General features: G+C 35.0%; 1 protein-coding gene across 1 annotated transcript in view; it reads right to left on the bottom strand.

Annotated features, from left to right (window-relative positions):
* The window catches only part of CALCR (calcitonin receptor), a 69,846-nt gene extending 58,291 nt beyond the window's left edge, over positions 1-11,555 (bottom strand). Inside the window, exons 1-3 of the mRNA XM_012450900.1 lie at positions 11,505-11,555; positions 4,128-4,281; positions 2,353-2,463 (exon numbers count right to left, since the gene is read on the bottom strand). Of these exons, the coding sequence (XP_012306323.1) occupies positions 2,353-2,463; positions 4,128-4,281; positions 11,505-11,555 (316 nt within the window). The remainder of the gene's footprint in view (positions 1-2,352; positions 2,464-4,127; positions 4,282-11,504) is intronic.
* Positions 11,556-21,238: the final 9,683 nt, after the last annotated feature.

The following is a 21,238-nucleotide window of genomic DNA, read 5'->3' as shown; positions in this document are numbered from 1 at the left end:
AGTAGCTGGGACTACAGGCACCTGCCACCACATTTAGCTAATTTTTGTATTTTTAGTAGAGACAGGGTTTTAGTTGGCCAGGCTGGTCTTGAACTCCTGAACTTGTGATCCACCCGCCTCGGCCTCCCAAAGTGCTGGGATTACAGGTATGAGCCACCATGCCCTGGCCGACAAACTCTAAAGTATCACTATTGGACACTAGCAATGTGTGGAAAAGGGTTAGCACTAATCACAAAAAATTGATGTTGAAAATTTGTCAATGATTTTGCTAATGCTCTTCGTCAATTACAACCCTTCCAAGCTATTTGCAATTTTTAAAAGTGGCCACATTTCATATTTATATATTGCAAAAAGTAGTTTTTTAAAATAAAATGAACATAATTTGGTTTTAATGAAGTTATGTAGCCATATATGGGAAAGTATATTGTATGCAGAAAGAGATATTACTCTTAAAAGGAGGTCATTCAACTCATGAACAAGGCTATAGGAAATGGTATTTTTTGTTTGTTTGTTTTAACTGAAGTTTAGATCTAGGCATTTCTTGGCATTAACTTGCAACTATCAAGAATTTGTCCTCCTTCACCTCATGAGTCTTTCAGTATTTGAAGAAAGGATTATGTTTGCTCTCGGTCTTCCTTTTACAAACCAAACATCCCTCATTACTCGCTCCCCACAGCTTGTTGTTCGCTCACAGCCTGGAGACTTTCCACATGTGCTTTGATAATTGTTATTTCTCTCTAAAATACTCTATGTTTGGACTGACCCATGAAAAGTAGGGTATGCCTCTCTCACTCTAGAGTCACATGGAGTAACTACTTGCAGATTCTGACATCCTATCCCTTGAGATTCAAATTCTATTGATCTGGAGAGGGGGCAGGCATCTGCATTTTTTTAAAGCTCACCATTTTTTTTTCAGTTTTTGAAAGGACATCTGGGTTGAGAATCATTGTCCCAAATCATATTTGGACCATCTTGGCTTTGTGCCATTAACGTTGTTTGTTTGGCTTTAAGTGCGGGGCTGTAAATGCTTCTTTGTTAAATTTTGCTTTTTACATTCCAGCATATTCCTTAGAATGTCAGTCTATTTTTAATTTCAATACAGTTGTTTGCTCTTTCACTATCTGTCTTTTACCAAAGACTTTTTCCAAAGTGAGATCTCTGGCATTTCATTAATGTGTTTTGTACATCATTAAGATGTAAGCATTAGATCAATAATAAAATCCTAAAGAATTTAAGTTTGGTGTGTGTATATATATATTTATAATTTAAGTTTGGAATATATGTATATTTTTCAGATATACTTTTAAAGTGAATTTGTCCCTCAGCTGAGAGGTTTCTATATAAGAACCAGGCTGAAAAGATGGATCGATGCCTGGAAATCTCTGATTTGTTGAACAAAACCTTGCCTTGTAGTCAATATTTATGTATACTTTGACAAGAGCCCCATTGCTGCTTTGGAACTGGTCTAGTAGCCTCAATTGCACAACAGCTCTTTGTGCCAATCAAGTTACTTCTAATGTAGTCAAATCAAGATTAATGAAACATCATTTATTGGGAAGAATCAATAAGGGACTGAAGGATTATCATCAAACAGCATTTAGTTAGAGATTCCAGGAATGTAGCTGGTTTAGGACCTGGCACAAGGCCCTTTCTTTCTTTACATCCCAACTTTTCCATCACAGTGGGAATTCCCAGAAGTGGCTGGCCTGCACTGGTTTTAAAAGTGGTCCTCTGCAATCCCACTTCTATTATCTTGCCTTACTGAGGTAAAATTTTGTTTTCAGGGACAAATTCGATCTTTTACTCTTGAAGGAAGCACAGAAAGCATCTTTCAAACATTATTTCAGGAGTAGACTCATTTGTCTTCTTTAATTGGGATTCTAGAGCCACTTAAACAACCCCTGTAGGCTCAGGCTCACTTTACTCTCGTGAACAAATTTCACCCATTAACAGGGACTTCTATGTTGTGCCTGTAGCTAATCCATTTAGTTTCAGCATCTGGGTCTCCTTTGTAACTAAGATTTCTACCCCCTTTTCAGTGACACAATTGAAGATTTTTAAAAACTCACATTTAAATAAAAATATTCATAGAGTTTTAGAAAAGCTATGTTTATAAACCAGAATTTAATACCAACATGTACAACTGACCAGCAATATAACTTAAAAAAAAAGGACAGCAATATAACTTAAAAAAAAAGGACAACTAAGTAGTATTTCAATTAAGGAAATGCCTCAGAACCTGCTAAAATGTGGAGTATGATTAGGTAGGTACATTTTGTATCTGATTTTTCAAAACCATGAAAATTCTAAAAGCTTTATAGCAAGAACATAAAATGAAAATAAACAATCTACCTGATGGATCAAAATCTGGAAAATAATCTGGGCAGAGCTGATAGGACAGTACTCCAGCCGGTGTGTCATCCCAGCACAGCCATCCATCCCAGGTGCGATTGCAATATGGACCTGGCCATTTAGAAAAAAATTAATATTGAAGCCATGTGGATGTAACTATAAGAGAAGGTTGATCCCAAGACAATATTACATGTAGCTGAATTCACTACACCAGTCATAGCCACCTACATTTCAAACAAGCCAAAGTCATTTATTTTGGAAATAAAGTTTCTAAACTTTATTTATTCTTTATTCATAGCGTATCTGTGACCAAATTATCTCACTGACAAACAGGGCTCTATTCCTATTTTGTAAAAGGTTCCAAAGTTGAGCTATCAAAAAAGCAAATAGCCCCAAAGATTGCAAGACCCTGTCTCTCAAAAGCAAAAACAAAAACTACCCCAAACCATGAAGATTTACATCTACAAAGATATTCAAAAGAATCAGATTCAGGCTTTCAAGAAAGTTCAAAAAAAATTATTTTAAAAATGAAGAAAATGCTCAGAAAACTCAGAAAATATCAGTTCTGTGTTTTTATTATCTCATTGGCTTCAAAGAAATGGTTTCTCCTCTGGCCAAAGTTATATCTAATCCCTGTTCAGTTCTTGATAAATACTGAGACTACTGTAGACAGAAGAATAACATGTATCTGCCTTTCGGTTGACTTGATGTTTTTGTTTAAAGGAAAATGCTAAAAATAAGAACTACAAACTAAAACTTGAACTATTTGAAAGCAAAGAATGTGTAGTAACAGAGTATATTTAACCATTTTTTTCCCTACTAAGTTGGGTTGTCTTAAAATGTACATGGTTGTAGGCCAGATGCAGTGGCTCAGGCCTGTAATCCTAGCACTTTGGGAGGCTCACTTGAGCCAAGGAGTTGGAGACCAGCATGGACAACACGGCAAAACCCCATCTCTACAAAAAATTACAAAAATTTTCCAGCCAAGGTGGCATGCACCTGTAGTCCCAACTGCCCGGTAGGCTAAAGTGGGAGGATCATCCTGGGTGAAAGAGTGAGACTCTGTCTTGAAAAAAAAGAAAATATTTGATTGTAAAAGATCTTACTGACTCTTTCTAAATGCCTCAGGGGACAAGTAGGGGAATTTAAAGGGATGTTACAATGAATTTACCTATCACATCTCCCCTTTTGTTTTTCTATGGGTCCTCTACAGCTAATAGGATATGCAGACCTGAAAATATATGGGCAGTCACAAAGAGCGATTCTAGAAAAGGTGGTAGACAAACAATGTCTGGCTAGGAGGTATCTTTTTCTAATTCTCCTGGAAACTGGGCCCAGAAAGGGTGGAAGAACAGTATGGGTTGCCAACCAATTGACAACCCATAGGTAGGGAAGGTACTACCTAATTAATACAAGCAAGACAGGGTTTGATAGGTTCCACCTCAGGCAAGTTCTCTGCCCACTATTTTCCAATTCCCTTTCCTGTCAGTTTCCCTGTCTGCTCCCTCCCTCAGTCCTGTATTGTTCCTGCTCACCAGGTGTGAATACTGAGTTATTGCAGTAATTTTATCATGAGGGCAGATGTTAGCCAAACTGTAGTCAGATGAACTTGAACAAAGAAATTAGGCATATCCATTGCATGAAATACACAAACATACCACAGTGTGAAAACTGCCGGCATATTAAATTAAAATTATTTAACACATATTTAACCATGAAAGAAAATATCTTTAATGGTGTTTCAAGCATATGTTCATATATATCTTTCTTTTTACCTTCTCCTTGGTATGGGGGTAACTGCCTCATTCGTTCATAGCATTTGTACTGTGCATCCATCATCTTCTTTCGTCCTACGACATAAAGAAATGGCTCCGGCTCTATTGTTGAATAGGTTTGATTTGAATTGGTAGGAAAAATTGTGGTTGGGTTCTGTATTAAAAAGAAAAATCAATTACTTATAGACAGGAGGAATGGGTGAGCACAAATAAATGAGACAATGAAAAAGTTTTCGAAAATGTTTATTTTTCCTTCTCTAAGCAATACTTATTCATGGTCTCCATGTAGAATTTTTTTTCATATATATGTAACTAAAAATGTATTTACATTTCATTTACAGATTCTACCTGCAAGTCTTACATTTGCATGTTTCCATTTGCTATTGAAAATGGATAACACATACACACTCACACACCTCTTTATCAGCTAGAATTGTTTTAATTTTACCATGATTCTAAAGTTTAGAAGTAAACAAAACAAATAATCTGATTTCCAAAAAATACAAATATTAAATCAACTTTGCCTTACTCTTAAGAATCATGAATCATGTTATTAAAAAATATACATAGCTCAATAAATGTGCTTTTTTATTTGATTCTTTTAGCTAAATTTTATTGGTGCTGTGTACACTGCCAGAAATTTACCCCATTTATTCCATGGAATAAACAAAATATGTTTTCTGCTCCTCATAATTGACCATAATCTCCTTAAATTGGTTTCAATAGCAGATGACCTGTACAGGGCAATTTATTTTCCCTAATGAAAATCAGTGTATTTATTAGATATTTTTATCAGCACATTTGCATTTTGGGTACAGATTGACAGTAGTTTTTTTCAGTTTCAGTTAATCATTACCGTCACAAGTCTCTGTTTTTCAAAGGTAATATGTCTGTGGATGTTTGAAACGATCACTCTGTCATACTGTCCTTTCTAACTTGTGTTTATACAGATTTCAATTTCTTTTGTGGCTATGGCCAGTGTTTTTAGTGATTCAGGAATCTGTGACTTTTTAATATGCATGGTCTGCATAGAGATTGTTTTTTGTTTTTTTTTGAGAAACCTAAAAACATCAGCATACACTGACTTTCCTTTTTCTGAAGTTAAGAATACTGCTTAATATCTATCATACCCATTGAAACTTCAATTCTAAGATTGAAGTTTCTCCAATTGTATTGATGGCAGAAGTGGTGTTATGTACTCTTCTGTATGTGCCAGTTTCTAAACAAAACTCATCCCTATTGAGTTGACATATATATTCCTGGATCTTCACGGTGAATTCTCATTGTTTTCCATGTATGCCATTGTGTATGTCTGACATGACAGCACATCACTAACTGCTAAGCTGTCCAGCACACAATCCAGTCAAAATTCAGAGTTTGGAGGGAATAGGGAGCAAAAACAGTCAGGATGGCTACAGATACAAGGTAGAATTTGAATTGAACTTTGAATAAAATTATGTAGTTTCTGCATAGGCATAGGAGAGACAGAAGGCTTTTGGGATGGAGGGACCTTTCCCACAGAAGTCTGGAGGTTGGAAATGACATGCATGAGCCATTGTGAGGGAAACATCTTGTCTGAAGCGGGGGAGCATGTTTGAAGGTAAGAAGGTCAGAACTTTGCTTTCGAGACTCTGTATTATCTGATATTCAGGTAACAAAAAAGAGTTAAAACTTGTTTCGTCACTTTGAGTAGGTTAGCAACGTCTCACTAGGTCTGTTCCCTCAACCTAGGAAATGTAAAATAAGAAGACTAATAAGAATAATATTTATCATCTATGATATTGTGAAGATGAACAATAAAATAAACACAAATTGTCAGTAACATGAAAGGTTCAAAACATTTTAGCTAATATTGTTAAAACGTGTTAGTGTAACATAATATAATATGACAAAGACGTTTTATAGATTTTTAATCAGTGAAGGTTGTCAAAGGAGAATTTTCAGTAAAACTCATGCAGCAGGCATCAGATGTCCACAGGTTAAAGTTGCAGGGTGAGGTGGGGGCAGCCAGGAAGTTGAAGGCCTGTCTAGACTAGATTCATCCATGCTAGAACAAGAAAGTGCCACTCTTAGCACCTTCTCAAATAATCAAAACATAAAGTCATATTTGAATACAAGGAATGTAAAACAGTAATAGTCAAATGGCCCAGATATTTAGCCTAGATATTTGGGAAAAAAATAATTCCCAAGAAACAAGAGCTGCTTGGAAAGAAAATTGTTATTAGGGGAAACTTCTTCCTCTTGGTGAATAAGCCCTATTTTGGATTAGTTTTGGAGATGATAGCAAGCCATCCCAGTGGAAATAGCTTGCAAAGAGAAGGGTGAATATTCATTGTTTTTGTAACATTACTGTGATAACTTCAAATGGACACCAATTGTGAATAAAGTTCACTCTACTCTTTAGACATTTTGTTCATGTCTAATTTTAATGTCTCAAATTTATGTCAGAAGAGAAAGTAATGAACCCACAAAAATGATTAAAACTGTGAAAATCCTTTACCAATGTAGCTGAACACAATTCTATTGATATATGACACTTCCCCCCAGTCTTCAGATCAGTCAGCAAATATTGATCACATTTGATGAGCCCAACATTGTGCCAGATGCTGAGGATACAGTGCTCAACAAAATAAGTATAGATCCTGCTTTCATACAGGTTACAGTCTGGCAAGAGGGATCAACAATATAAAACATATTTCCGATACCAGAAATTATAAACAATAAAGAATCATCAGTCATAAAATTCTTATATATTCCTAATAGAATTGGAACATGGTTTGTGAAACTTTTTAAAAAAGAGTATTTTGAGGGGATTCCATGTTGAGGCTTCTTTTTTTAGTTCATTACCCAACATTTGTATGAATATGTGTGTTATAAAAATTCAATTAAATATCAGGTAACCATCAAAAAAAGGATGGATCGTGATGTCTTCACAATAGAGGTATTAATGATTGGTTCAGCTTATACATTTATTTAAGATTCTTCTTTTGTGCCTCTAGTAATCTTCAGTTAATATGAGAATGATAATTTGATACATCGTTAATTTCTGGGCCATTTTTCTCACCATCTTCAAATTAGATGGAATATGATGTCATATAAAAATCTTTTCTGTCACTTGTATTAGATATGTTAAACACTGGAAAATATTTTGTTTAAAGCTGGCTTTCTTCCCAAAAGTAACATTCTGAATTCTCTTTTTATGCAACTGACACTCAACCAAGAGATTTTCATAGAGACCATGGATAAATAGTATGTCCAAGGATATCAAGTGGAAAACCCTATGCTTGTATTTTAAATTACATGTTTATTTGCTTTAATGTAGTTTTAACATCAGTAACAGTGGAAATATGACAGTTTGAATACAAGTAGTTATAATTTATGCTGATGAAAGTAGCTTCCAACTTGTCATTCTTGCAATATTGAAACAAACTCCAGTGAACTTGTTTAAAGCTGGTTCAGTAGAGATTGTCTCAACACTGAAGGAATGAAAAATTAGAACCTCTGTTGTCAGATGAGCAGTAGTCATCTGCGTCAGTTCCTGGTCTGGTTCACATTTGAGCATTGAAGATGGAATTTTCCCAGCAGTAGATGAATGTCTCAGTGACCTTCTTCCTAAAATAACCTACCCATTGGGGCATTCTGTTTATATATACAATCATTTCTTGGTATACTCAGGGGATTGGTTACAGGACCTCCTGTGGATACCAAAATCTGAGGATGCTTAGGTCCTCCATATAAAATAGTGTGGTATTTGCATATAACCTGTGTACATCCTCCCAATTTATTTAAATTTTCCCTAGATTATTTATACCTAGTACAATGTAAATGTGATGTAAATAGTTGTTATACTGTATTGTTTAGGAATAATAACAAGAAAAATAGTCTGTACTTTTTTAGTACAATTTTTTCTTGAATATTTTCTATCTGAGATTGGTTCAATCTACCGATGTATGATCCATGGATTTGGAGGGCTGACTGTATAGATAGATAGAGATAGATATAAATATATGTATATGTATGCTTATATATATGTAATATATGATTCCAATAATGGAATTACTACTGCTTAAAAAATAACACATATACAAATTTCATAAAGTTTATTAAATGTTAAACTTTTGCTGATAATTTTATACAAATAAGAATTGCTGGGAAGGTGGTATTATTTTCAGCAATACAGAGACAAAATAAAACCAGTAGTGATTAGATGAAACTACCAAGCAATGTAAGAGACTTAACATATCTTACTTATTATAAGTGTTATGTCTATACTACATATTTGGGGGTTTAAATAAATATATGATTATATGATCACAACCAGATAGAAATGAGATGTTGAGGGCATATTGTTTTTCTGAATAAACATCAGTGTTCAAAGCTTGGCATATAAACCATCTTACATGATTTTTCAACAAACGAACAAATAAACAAACCTCGTAATTGTTGTCCCATGTAGCAGTTTAGCTGCCGTATATGTGATGTCACTCCTAAAGGATCAAGTAAATGGCGCCACACATACGACCACCAAGCTGCCACCAACAGCAGTAGTCAGCAGCTGAAATATCATTGTTTATTTCAGTCAACAAATACTTTGAGTGCCTCTAACATGTCAGGCACTGGTTCTGGAAATTGAGCAATGAACAAAACTGGCAAGCCACCTGCTCTCATGGAGCTTACATTCTAGACTTTATCCACACTAATCATGAAGTCCAGAGGAAAGCAATCTGATTTGAAATGGTCATATGCTTATGCAATTCCTACTGTGATGTAGGACAGTCAGGTTGCTTTTGGGTTACAGGAAGTTTCTAGAAGTACAGAGACAGTTACAGAGCTGTTCTTCATGGAACTTTGATAAACGGTTCATCTCTGCAATAGTTCAAGCCCACTGAGTGTATAGACCCAAGCTGCCGTGCTGAAGGGAGAGCTTCCTATTGATTGCCACAGGCAAAACTGCTCTAAAAAGAAAATAAACCTAGAATCCACAAACTGATGTAACCAATGGGATTTTCATGTCACCATCTTTAATGTTGATAATATAAATAATTATTTTTGCTTTTCAGTTACTTATACTTTTCAAAATAAGAAAGGACAGAGTACAATGTTGTAAAAGTATTAGCCCTGATTCTTCCAGATATGATCAGATGCCTGGCTGGTGTACTGTGTAATTCTAGTTACATTATACAAACAACAAAACTGCATATATTGTTAATTCGAAGCAAATAGGTGAATATACCTAAGTAAACAAATAACAGTAACGCCTGCTCTGAAGAACCTAATTTTTTATGTCTTCATTATTGTCGTTGGAATTGTTGTCATCAGCATCATTACTAGCATTTTTTTTTCTGAGAGCTCACTCTATATCACCACTGTTCTAAACTTACTGTATGCTTCAGTAAGTAAGGAAGGAGAAGAATTGAGTGGGTGGTTATGGTTAACAGAAAGAGACTAATGGAAGGTGGTGACCCAAACTGATATTATAAAAACTATATGGAAATCGAGTTGAAAGAGTTTAATAGATAGTGTATTTTCACAATAATCTATTGTCTAAAAAGTAATATTTTGGATTAATTAGGAACATTGTCATTTAAAAATATATTTTTTCTCTGAGACTTGTCAGTGTGAACATAACAAATGTTTTGAAGAAAATTAACATATCAGTTTTGTTTTATCCATGAATCCTCCAAATCCAAATATGTAATCCAAATACAGACAGAGTAGCAAATGTCTCTCTGTCACAGCAAAGAGAGCACAAAGCTGTTTAAGTGTCCTGTTCAGTTTTGCTTGCTGGTCAAGAGATGCCCACAAACCCTAAAATGTTTCTGTACTTGACTCATGCAAAGATGTGAAATTTTTTCAATATTTAAATTATAGATTACATTAGGTAAAAGTATTGAATAAAAATGACCTACTTTATTTAACACACTACAAATTATCTATAGTTTTGGTAGTAAAAAAGTAATTAGATAATCTTCAAATGATTTTGTTAGTATTTAGTGGTTTCTTTAGTTTTTCTTTTGTCATCTTCAATATAATTATTTCCTTTATGAAACATGATTATTCAAAAATATTCAAATATACTAGATCACTTAGGATTTCATTTGAGCTGTAAAAATAACAATATCAATAATATATAGCTGTATTTTTACATCTATAGAAGACATAAGGCCTGGGCATTTACAGTCAAATTATTCTACTAGTTTCCATGGTAGTTTTTGTTTAGTGTTTTAACCTGAGTTTCCAAATACTGATTACTTTTAGAAAATTATACTGTAAGTTGTCCAAAGAAATATTTAATAGGATAAAATGATAAGATAGCCTGACAATAAGTTATATTCATTATCCAAATAGGTGCAAAAGGGTTGCATTAACAGTCATTCCCATAAACCATTTATTTGATATATAATTTTACAAAATAAAAATTGCCTCACAAATTAAATGAACATTTATGGAATACTAGTAATATTTTTTTCTTGAGTAACGTAAAGACAAGCAGTTTAGACAAACTTGTAGGCCTATAAATACACATTAATAAACAATGGAAATCCTGGAACCCTATGCAAGCTTTGTGTGGGTGAGTAGGACAATATGAGATATTGAGTGATCTTTGCTGCCAGCTGTAATTCATTGGCAAATGTTATTCTGATGTGATAGAAAGGATAAGGAGCAAGGCAGTTCCACACTAATTTATGTAAAATGTACTCATCTCCCTTTTATGTGCTATTGAAGCTGATGTGATGGTGGGTTAGCAAAATTGACACAAATAATAGGTATTGATAGTGTTTTATAAGATGATTATGTTTCTGGTTACTTGGTAAATCTTTTAGGAATAAAACAATATAGAATTACATAAACTAAACATAATTTAAAAGGTTGGAGAAGAGTTATGAAATAATAGTGGTATATAAAGACTTGAAGATTCCGTAGTCAGTTTTTGATGAAAAATACATTTGAAATCATTAGCCAGACTGAAAGAGTTCAGATGTTTTAAAAGGATTGAACAGCCCAGAAACTATAATTCAAATCATAGTTTGGAACTATGATTCAAAATGTTTTTCAACATGAAAAACGTTTTATCTGAGAACATTATTTACTGTCTATGTTAATTTCTAAGATAATATGGAGATGTCTCAATGCTAAAGTTTAGTAAACAAAGCTCAAATTTCTAGGAAGACCATAAACACTCATTTAAATTAGAGACAGTTCAGAGGGGAGATTTGTTAACAAAATATTAAGTAAAATAATGGTTTTGAGGAAATTAATTTTGGGTCTGGAAACCAATGCCTACCCTTGCAAATGCTAATTCAGTCACACTCAAAACATTCTTCCTTATTCAGCATTCCTCATTAGCATGGCTTAGGATGATTTTGTTTTACTTACATGTAGAAAAAGAAATAGTGCCAAGAACCGGCTTGTAAATATGAACCTCATTTTTGGTTGTTGAAGATTTCTTTGTCCTAGAAAAATATAAAAGCAACAAAGACTTAAATTAATATATCTCTAATATTGGCTATGGCATTTCATTTACTTTTCTTTCTATTGACTTAAAGAGGATCAACATCCCAAGACACCCTAAAAAAAAAATGTAAGGAAGAACAGTATGCTTGTGAAGCAAATGCAGTGCAGATTCCAATGTTCTTCCTGTCAACTAGATTGTCATCCTTGAGGCCCTCCTATTAAGAAATTCTGGTACTACCTTTGAATATTAGGAAAGAAATAAAGAAATTCCAAGAGAGCAAGAGCAACCCGTGTCGGCATCAGTTAACATATGTCATCAATAAAGCTGCTGAAAATTGCAATGAAGATATCTACCAAGAAGTCACCTCACCGGATATGAACAAATAAAATCTATAAGTTGTGAAAGATTAATAGTCATGCCTTTTAGGTAATCTAAGGCCAATTCTAAAAGTAGCCTTAATTAAAGCTATGAGTAATTTTCTTTCCTATAAATGTTTCTTTAAACTCCAAGTTGCTAGTAAGGACAAATTTCTTCCATAACAATGATTGAGTATGTCATCTAACAGCTCACCATTCATACTCAAGAGCATAATATCCAAACAGGCTGCTTAGTCACGAATATCAAACAGTTTTTCATGGCTCTGCAGATAATTTTAGACAAGAAAAGATAAGAAAGGATTAAACATTTTAAATATACATATATTTATTTTCATCAGTGGGATTTGTGTGAAACCTACATTCCAACTGGGGTGAGTGGTTATGATTGCATCAAAGTGGTAATTGCCTCTTGTACTATATCCGTTGCATTACCTATAGAATTTTTATATCCTTTATCCAGGAGAACTTCCCCAGCCTAGCAAGACAGGCCAAGATGCAAGTTCAGGAAATACAGAGAACACCACTAAGATACTCCATGAGAAGATCAACCCCAAAACACATAATCATCAGATTCTCCAAAGTCAAAATGAAGGAAAAAATGTTAAAGGCAGCCAGAGAGAAAGGCACAGTCCCCTACAAAGAAAAGCCCATTAGACTAACAGCAGACCTCTCAGCAGAAACTCTATAAGCCAGAAGACACTGGGGGCCAATATTTAATGTTCTTAAAGAAAAGAATTTTCAACCGAGACTTTCATACCCAGCCAAACTAAACTTCATAAGCGAAGGAGAAATAAAGTCCTTTCTAGACAAGCAAATGCTGAGGGATTTCATTACCACTAGGCCTGCCTTGCAAGAGCTCCTGAAAGAAGCGCTAAATATGGAAAGAAAAAACTGGTACCAGACACTGCAAAAACACACAAAATATAAAGACCAATGACACTATGAAGAAACTGCATCAACTAGTGTGCAAAATAACCAGATAGCATCATGATGACAGGATCAGATTCACACTTAAGAATACTAACCTTAAATGTAAATGGGCTAAATGGCCCAATTAGAAGACACAGACTGGCAAATTGGATAAAGAGTCAAGACTTATTGATGTTCTGTATTGAGGAGACTCATCTCACGTGCAAAGACACACATAAGTTCACAACAAAGGGATGGAGGAAAACTTACCAAGCAAAGCAAAGCAAAAAAAAAGCAGGGGTTAGAACCCTAGTCTCTGATAAAACAGACTTTAAACCAACAAGATCAAAAAAGACAAAGAAGGGCATTACATAATGGTAAAGGGAACAATTCAACAAGAGCTAACTACTCTAAATATATGTGCACCCAATACAGGAGCACCCAGCTTCATAAAACAAGTTCTTAGAGACCTACAAAGAGACAGACTCCCACACAATAATAGAGACTTTAACACTCTACTGTCAATATTAGAGAGATCAATGAGACAGAAAATTAGCAAGGATATTCAGGACTTGAACTCAGCTCTGGATCAAGTAGACTTGATAGACATCTATAGAACTCTCCAACCCAAATCAACAGAATATACATTTTTCTCAGTGCCACACTACACTTATTCTAAAATTGACCACATGATTGGAAGTAAAACACTCCTCAGCAAATGCAAAAGAACTGAAATAATAGCAAATAGTCTCTCAGACCACAATGCAATCAAAACTCAGGATTAGAAAACTCACTCAAAACCACACAATTACATGGAAATTGAACAACCTGCTCCTAAATGACTCCTGGGTAAATAAGGAAATTAAGGCAGAAATTAAGAAGTTCTTTGAAAATGAGAACAAAGAGACAATGTACCAGAAATCTCTGGGACACACCTAAAGCAGTATTAAGAGGGAAATTTATAGCACTAAATGGTTATATCACAAAACTGGAAAGATCTCAAATTGACACTCTAACATCACAATTAAAAGAGCTATAGAGGCAAAAGCAAACTAATCCAAAAGCTAGCAGAAAACAAGACATAACTAAGATCAGTTCATAATTGAAGGAGATAGAAACATGAAAAAGCCTCTAAAACATCAATGAAACCAGGAGCTGGTTTTCTGAAAAAATTAGCAAAATAGGCCACTAGCTAGACTAATAAGGAAGAAAGGAGAGAAGAATCAAGTAGACACAATAAAACATGATAAAGGGGATGTCACCACTGACCACACAGAAATACAAACTACCATCAGAGAATACTATAAACACCTCTACACAAATAAACTGGAAAATACAGATGAAATTGATAAATTCCTGGACACATAAGGCCTCCCAAGACTAAACCAGGAAGAAGTCGAATCCCTGAATAGACCACTAGCAAGTTCTGAAATTGAGGCAGTAATTAATAGCCTACCAATCAAAAAAAGTCCAGGACCAGGTCGATTCACAGCTGAATTCTACTAGAGGTATAAAGAAGAGCTGGTACCATTTCTTCTGAAATTATTCCAAATAATTAAAAAGGAGGGACTCCTCCCTAACTCATTTTATAAAGCTAGTATCATCCTGATACTAAAACCAGGCAGAGACATAACAAAAAAACAAAACTTCAGGCCAATATCCCCAAAGAGCATCGATGCGAAAATCCTCAATAAAATACTGGCAAACCGAATCCAGCAGGACATCAAAAAAACGTATCCACCACGATCAAGTCGGCTTTACCCTGGGATGAAAGGCTGTTTCAGCAAACACAAATCAATAAACGTAAACCATCATATAAACAGAACCAAAGACAAAAACCACATGATTATCTCAATAGATGCATAAAAGGCCTTTGATAAAATTCAGCGTCCTTTCATGTCAGAAACTCTTAATAAACTAGGTATTGATTGAACATATCTGAAAAATAATAAGAGCTATTTTTGACAAACCCACAGTCAATATTGTATCAATGGACAAAATTGAAAGCATTCCCTTTAAAAACCAGCACAAGACAAGGATGTCCTCTCTCACTACTCCTGTTCAACATGGTATTGGAAGTTCTGGCCAGGGCAATCAGGCAAGAGAAATAAATAAAGGGCATTCAAATAGGAATAGAGGAAGTCAAATTGTCTCTGTTTGCAGACGACATGATTTTATATTTAGAATACCCCATCATCTCAGCCCCAAAACTCTTTAAGCTGATAAACAACTTCAGCAAAGTTTAAGGATACAAAATCAATGCACAAAAATTACAAGCATTCCTTTACACCAACAATAGACAAGCAGAGAGCCAAATCATGAATGAACTCCCACTCACAATCACTTCAAAGTAAATAAAATACCCAGGAATACAGCTAACAAGGGATGTGAAGATCTCTTCAAGGAGAACTACAAATCACTGCTCAAGGAAATAAGAGATTACACAAACAAATGGACAAACCATCCCATCCTCATGGATAGGAAATATTGTGAAAATGTCCATACTGCTCAAAGTAATTAATAGATTCAATGCTATTCCCACCAAACTACCATTGACATTTTTCATGGAATTAGAAAAAACTACTTTAAATTTTATATGGAATCAAAGAAAAGCCTGTATAGCCAAGACAGTCCTAAGAAAAAAGAACAAAGCAGAAAAGGCCTTTGATAAAATTCAACTTTCCTTCTTGTGAAAAACTCTCAATCAATCAACCAGGTATTGATTGAACATATCTCAAAATAATAAGAGCCATTTATCATGCTACCTGACTTCAAACTATACTACAACGCTACAGTAACCAAAACAGCATGGTACTGGTACCAAAACAGGCATATAGACCAATGGAACAGAACAGAGACCTCAGAAATAATACCACACATCTACAACTATCTGATCGTCAACAAATCTGAGAAAAACAAGCAATGGGGAAAGGATTTCCTATTCAATAAATGGTGCTGGGAAAACTGGCTAGCCATATGCAGAAAACTAAAACTGGACCTCTACCTTACACCTTATAAAAAAATTAACTCAACATGGATTAAAGACTTAAATATAAAACCCCAAACCATAAAAACCCTAGAAGAAAACCCAGGCAATACCATTCAGGACGTAGGCATGGGCAAAGACTTAATAACAAAAATGCCAAAAGCAATTGCAACAAAAGTCAAAATTGACAAATGAGACCTAATTTAATTAAAGTTCTTCTGCATAGCAAAATAAACTATCATCAGAGTGAACCAGCAATCTATAGAATGAGAGAATATTTTTGCAATCTACCTACCTGACAAAGTCTAATATCTAAAACTTACAAGAAATTTAAGCAAATTTACAAGAATAAAATAACCCCACCAAAAAGTGGACATATGAACAGTGGGTTATGAACAGACACTTCTCAAAAGAAGACATTTACACAGTCGGTAAACATATGAAAAAAAGCTCAACATCACTGATCATTAGAGAAATGTAAATAAAAACCACAATGAGAAACCATGTCACGCCAGGTGGAGTGGTGATTATTAAAAAGTCAAGAAACAATAGATTCTGGTGAGGCTGTAAAGAAATAGGAATGCTTTTATACTGTTGGTGAGAATGTAAATTAGTTCGATCATTTTAGAAGACAGTATGGCAATTATTCGAGGATCTAGAACCAGAAATACTATTTGACCCAGCAATCCCATTACTGGGTAATATACCCAAAAGAATATAAATATTCTACTATAAAGACACATGCACATGTATGTTTATTGCAGCACTATTTACAATAGCAAAGTCATGGAACCCACCCAAATGCCCATCAGTGATAGACTGTATAAAAAAAAATGTGGTGTATATATACACCATGGGATAACATGCAACCATAAAAAGGAATGAGATCATGCCCCTGCAAAGGATGAAGCTGAAAGCCATTATCCTTAGCAAGCTAACACAGTAACAGAAAACCAAATGCCACATGTTCTTACTCATAAGAGGGAACTGAACAGTGAGAACACATGAACACAGGGAGGGAAACAACACACACCAGGGCCTGTTTGGGGGTGGAGTGTGAGGGGAGGAAACTTAGAGGAAAGGTCGATAGTGCAAAAATTTTATTTTTTAAAAAGAAAAAAATTACATATGCACTCACATATTTGAAAAAACAAAGAACAGTAAAAGAAAAAAAGAAAAAGTATTTATAGATCCTGCCAGATATAAATTACTGTCTACAATGTATGCCCATTATACTTGTCCCCAGAAGAGTAAATTCTATTCAATTTACATATTGGTATAATAGGAAATTGACAATGTAAATTATAGTTTTGAAATCTCATTTTATATGTTGATCATTATTCATTGTTTCTGATTTATTTCAAGTCCACTCAATAAATTAGAAGTATTGAGTGCTGAGGTGCTACATGAGATGTAAATATGAACTGGATGAGATATGGTTCCAGTATAAGAAACTGAGCATCTGAGTGGGGAAGGGTATGAATGATATAAGATGTGACAAAATAACTCAAATGCAGACTGGGTAAAAGGTTCAATGAAACTGCAAAAATGTAGGGCCTTATAAGAGGGTTATATAATTTTTGATTGGGGGAACAGGAAAGGAATTATATTTTGAACTAAAATTTGAAAACCTGAATAGTGTTTTGAAAAACAAAGACCTCCTAGTCAGAGAAAGCAGATAAAAACAAGACATGTATCTAGGAAAATTTAGGATAACTAAATAATAATGAATATAATAATTTAATTTGGCTGGAGCGTAGACCCTCTTAGAAAGTGGAAATAAGACTGGATAAGTAGGTTTTGAGTGCTTAGGAAATTTATTACCCCAACTATTCTTTTGGCATTCTATATATTTCCATGTATTTTCATCTACATATGTAGACATCCTAACAACCTTACCTAATATTAAACCCTTTCAGATAAGAATTATATTTTAGATAGCTGTGTATTTCTGGCACATCACAAAATTGCTTACACAGGCTTATTATTATTGATAATGATGATGCCTTGTGATCTAAAGAGTTAAATAAAATATGGAATTCTGATTTTGTACAACTGTATCCTCACCACACCACCACATTGGCAAATCTAAATTTATTTTCTCTGTCCATTTTCTTGGATTTCCCATATCAGTGACTTGCACAATTATCCATGAATTGTATGAATGAGAAAGTAGGTATCATCCTCGACTCCACTCACTTCTTCATTCCAAACATCTAATCTCTAGGACTCTGATTCCATCTGAATTTCAGGATCCTTTCAAACATGTCTACCCTCTCTGCCACCGTAGTGCAGGCCACCATCTTTCTCTTCAGTTCCCTGGCAACAGCTTCTAGACCAGTTTCCCTGCTTCAAGTCTTAATCCCTCCAACTTGTATTGTATATTAAAATGAGTACGATCTTTTCCTTCTTTAGCAATTCCCTGCAAACTTTAAGTAAGTGCGAAGAACTGTTGGCTAGGAATACAATACAGGACCCTCTTATAGTAACAAGCACTAGTATGATCATGAAGAGAAATACAGAAAAATTAAAATTGTCTCTTAGATTTGTGGCTTGGTAAAAGGACAGATAAATTGAGGAAAGGAAAGGTGGCGGAGGAGGCAAACTTTTAATTTGTGTCTTTCTTCTTGATTGGGAATATTACTACTTGGATATATTGTGTGAGACTTATTTCCTGGTGTGAAAGTAGAGCTTTTGATATGTATACATACTTGTGAAGCTGACACAGTTTTCCTTGTCTACATCCTGCATTTTATGAAGAAGTCATAGACACACATTAAACTCCTAAAGGCTACTGTTCGTAATTGTCCTGTAATTTAGCCTCTGAGAAAAAAAGAATATGTAGAACACCAAGGGTGGTGCCAGAGTTAAAAACCAAATCTCCTCTTGACGTAGTCTTCCTCAATAATTCCAAATGTGAGAGCTAAGATGTTCAGAAGCCAGCTTCTTTATGAAGGTAAGTATGTGGTGATTAGATGGTTAATTGATAGTACATGGTACTATCCATGTCTGTATTTGATATTTTATAATTTAGAAGTTGCTGTTTGACTCAACAGTGTTATTAAAATGAGGAGCATTGGAGGCCATGGGAGGCTTGTCACTTTAAGGTGAATGGACTGCACAGTTATCTTGCTGTAGAAAAGGGGACCCCCTAAAGTCCCATCCATGACATTTACAAATGTATCACAAACAGCTTAAAAGAACAAAAATAGTGTGAAGACAGATCTGAGAGTGAATATTCGGAAACAACAGAGGAGATTTACATAAGGAACAACTTATTTTGTTTTGCCTATTAATTGAGGAGGTCTTAATTTTAAAGACTTGCATTATTTGGAACCATAACAAATGCCTCATGCCCAAACTTACAGTAGATCTCTGCTCACCAAGTCTGCCTCTAGTTAGAAAAGTTACACTGCAATTGTCCTGGGTTAAACAATGCCTTGTAGATATGGTTTTTTGGAGGGGGAAAAAAAAAAAAGCACTTTATGGTGATTCCTGAGGAGGGGAGAAAAAAACATATACAGGTAGAGCTGTGAAGAAAGGAAGTGCTTTATCAGTTTCAGAGAGAAAAGCAAGACAAAGAAGAGTAGAATCAGACTGAAGAATGAGATAATTCCCCTTTCCGAGATTATTAGAAGGAAGAAAAGAATGAGAGAGAGAGTTAATGAGAGTGACAACCATGAAAAATCCAGGATGAACTGACAGGAGCCAAAGGAAGCTTAGTTGAAGAGAGGATGAAAAGACAGAATGAAAGGATGGATAGATTGAAGTGTAGAATCTAGAGATTGATTAGTGTGGGATTTAAAATAAACAGGTTTAGGGTGATATTGGTTATGTTCACAGTTCAGAGACCTTCAGGAGAAAAGCTTTGACACGAGGCTTAGGGAGTGAAACCTGGACCCAGGTAGAAAGGACATCACGAAACAGCAGTTAGTTGATATGAAATATACCTTGAGAACTTTCAAACTGGAATGGAAATAGGTGATTCAGAAGACCTGCAACTAGAAAATCATCTGGTACACCAGGAAGATGACTCAAAGAAAAACAGAACAAAGTTTAACTGTGACATAGATATTTGTTTACTTACTTCTTGATAAATTAACATCTCCACAGCAAGGATTTATTTCACTCTTGCAACCCTAGAACCTACAGAAGAACCTAGAACATAGTAAATGCTCAGTAAATGTTGGTTGCTTGATTTACTGGATGATTTGGGGACCGAACCTAAGGAATGTCAATCTGAAAATTTGGTAAGACAGGAAGCATTGTCCTTTTCCTAAAGTGCCCTAATTGTGGAGCCAAAAAAATCTAATTTCTGCTTCTCCCTTTATTATTATTATTTTTCAGTTTTGAACAAAGAGCTTCACCTTTATGCCACTTCCTTATCTACAGAATGACTCCTTGAATAGGAGAAACATATGAGACCTGTCTCAGTAATCTGGCTCCTCAGGGTAATGATTTCCAACATATCTTTTAACCAATATTTTTAAACAAAAGCTCCAGCAGGAGCCCCCGTGGAGCCTAAACCAGGTCAATGTGGAGCCTAAAAATCTGTTTGTGGTAGCTGATTTAGAACATTCAAATGAAGAAACCATTGTCAGAGGTTCAGTTACTGGTGAGACAACCGAATCTACACTGCATTGTATCCACAAATGGGCATTTGCCACTAAACTTCTCTCCAGAAAATTGCATCCTGAGGTTGCAAAAGTGGGTGATTCAGTGGGAACCATTTTTTTCTGTGAATAAATAAAGTCTAAATCAGTAAATCATGGTAATAATTGAAAAGAATATCTTCATGTAAGGGGAACAAATTTCCTTGAAAAGTAAAGTTATATTATCTTTATTTTTTTGTGGAAAGAGTACAAAATGTCAATGTCAGAAAATAATATGTCTATTCTCATAGACTGGCATTTCTAAAAGCATGTTTCATAGAAGAGCAGTAATCCCATGAGAAGAAGCATAAGGTTTCCATGGCCAAACAAGTTTAGGAAATTAAGTATTTCCTATTCTCCTCTAAGAGATTTGCTATAGACATTAGCACTTTAAACGGAAAAAGACTGCTTTGATGTTTTTTTTAATTGCATTTTAAGTTTTGGGGTACATGTGAAGAACATGCAAGATTGTTGCATAGGTACACACATGGCAGTGTGATTTGCTGCCTTTCTCCTCATGCTATCTCTCCCCAACTCCCCACCCCCCGCTGTCCCTCCCTTATTTCCCCCGACATACCCCAGTGTGTGATGCTCCCCTCCCTGTGTCCATGTGTTCTCATTGTTCAGCACCCGCCTATGAGTGAGAACGTGCGGTGTTTGAACCATCAGATCTTTGACAAACCTGACAAAAACAAGCAATGGGGAAAGGATTCCCTGTTTAATAAATGGTG

Source organism: Aotus nancymaae, unplaced genomic scaffold, assembly GCF_030222135.1.
Source record: "Aotus nancymaae isolate 86718 unplaced genomic scaffold, 86718_ANA_hifiasm-v0.15.2.pri h1tg000025l, whole genome shotgun sequence".
Classification (NCBI taxonomy): domain Eukaryota; kingdom Metazoa; phylum Chordata; class Mammalia; order Primates; family Aotidae; genus Aotus; species Aotus nancymaae.
Note: the sequence above shows the minus strand (reverse complement) of the source record. Positions and strands in the feature narration are given on the sequence as shown.